This window comes from Eimeria mitis, genomic scaffold, assembly GCF_000499745.2.
Source record: "Eimeria mitis Houghton genomic scaffold, Emh_scaff694, whole genome shotgun sequence".
Lineage (NCBI taxonomy): Eukaryota > Apicomplexa > Conoidasida > Eucoccidiorida > Eimeriidae > Eimeria > Eimeria mitis.
Genome location: NW_013575035.1, coordinates 1 through 881, shown reverse-complemented (window position 1 = coordinate 881; position 881 = coordinate 1). Strand labels below are relative to the sequence as shown.

Sequence of the window (881 nt, the reverse complement as noted above, 5' to 3'; positions counted from 1 at the left end):
CAACGCGAACGTTGCTGCCGCTGCTACTGCCTTCTGTCTGTCTGTTGGGGTTTAGGGCTAAGGGTCGTTGCTGCTCGCTTTCTGTTCTTTTTCTGCTCAGTGCTGTCAGAGGAAGCTGGATCTAGACAGCGCCTTTGGGGGAAATTCTGAGGTTCTTCAAGCCGCAATTTTGCGCGTACGTCTTCGAACGGGTTTTATCTAGCTCTTCTTTTCTTCTTTCTTTAATCCCTATAATATCTTCATTAGTTTCTTCTTTTTTTTTTCGTTGATCGCGATGCTTTCTTGTTATGTATCTTTTCTTTTTCGCTTGGCCGCTATGTTCTCTTTATTAGTTTCTTCTTTTCTCCGTTGTTCTAATCACTCTGTCCGTTCGCATCAGTTTCTTCTGTCTTCTCTCCCTCAGCATTCGCTGTAGCAGCGGTTGTGCTGTTGGGGTTTCCGTATGTGTTTTTGTTTTGTTTATTTTCATTCGTTTACTGTTTTCTACTTGAATTTGTTTGCTGCTTCATCAGGATTCCTTAGAAAGCGGCGGAATAGATGGCGAGGAGCCGCTGCTGCGCTTGAGTCCTCCGCCCCCCAAGACCTCCTGCAAGGAGCCCTCATCCTGATTGCAACGTCTTTAGCTGCACTGTGTTTCAATTTTTTGCTAGCATGGTCTCTGCAGCTTTGTTTTATTCGTGCATGCCGTCCGACGTCGATATTTCCTTTTCCATAGCCCAAGGGGCCACGTGGGGGCCCTTTGGCGACCGAAGGGGCCCTCTGGGGGTGTCCCAGGGGGCCCTTCTGGAGGCCCATCTGGGGGCCCCCCGCTGGGGTGCAGTGAACCGCCGTTTATGCAAAGAGGAATCGAATAAATTGTGCGCCTTTGTGTGTTGTTATGA

General features: G+C 48.7%; 1 protein-coding gene across 1 annotated transcript in view; it reads left to right on the top strand.

Moving 5' to 3' along the window:
- The window catches only part of EMH_0019990 (Swr1-Pie_related helicase, related), a gene marked incomplete at both ends in the record, with an annotated part of 7,665 nt that extends 7,057 nt beyond the window's left edge, over positions 1 to 608 (top strand). Inside the window, 2 exon segments of the mRNA XM_013501473.1 lie at positions 101 to 175; positions 513 to 608. Of these exon segments, the coding sequence (XP_013356927.1) occupies positions 101 to 175; positions 513 to 608 (171 nt within the window).
- Positions 609 to 881: the final 273 nt, after the last annotated feature.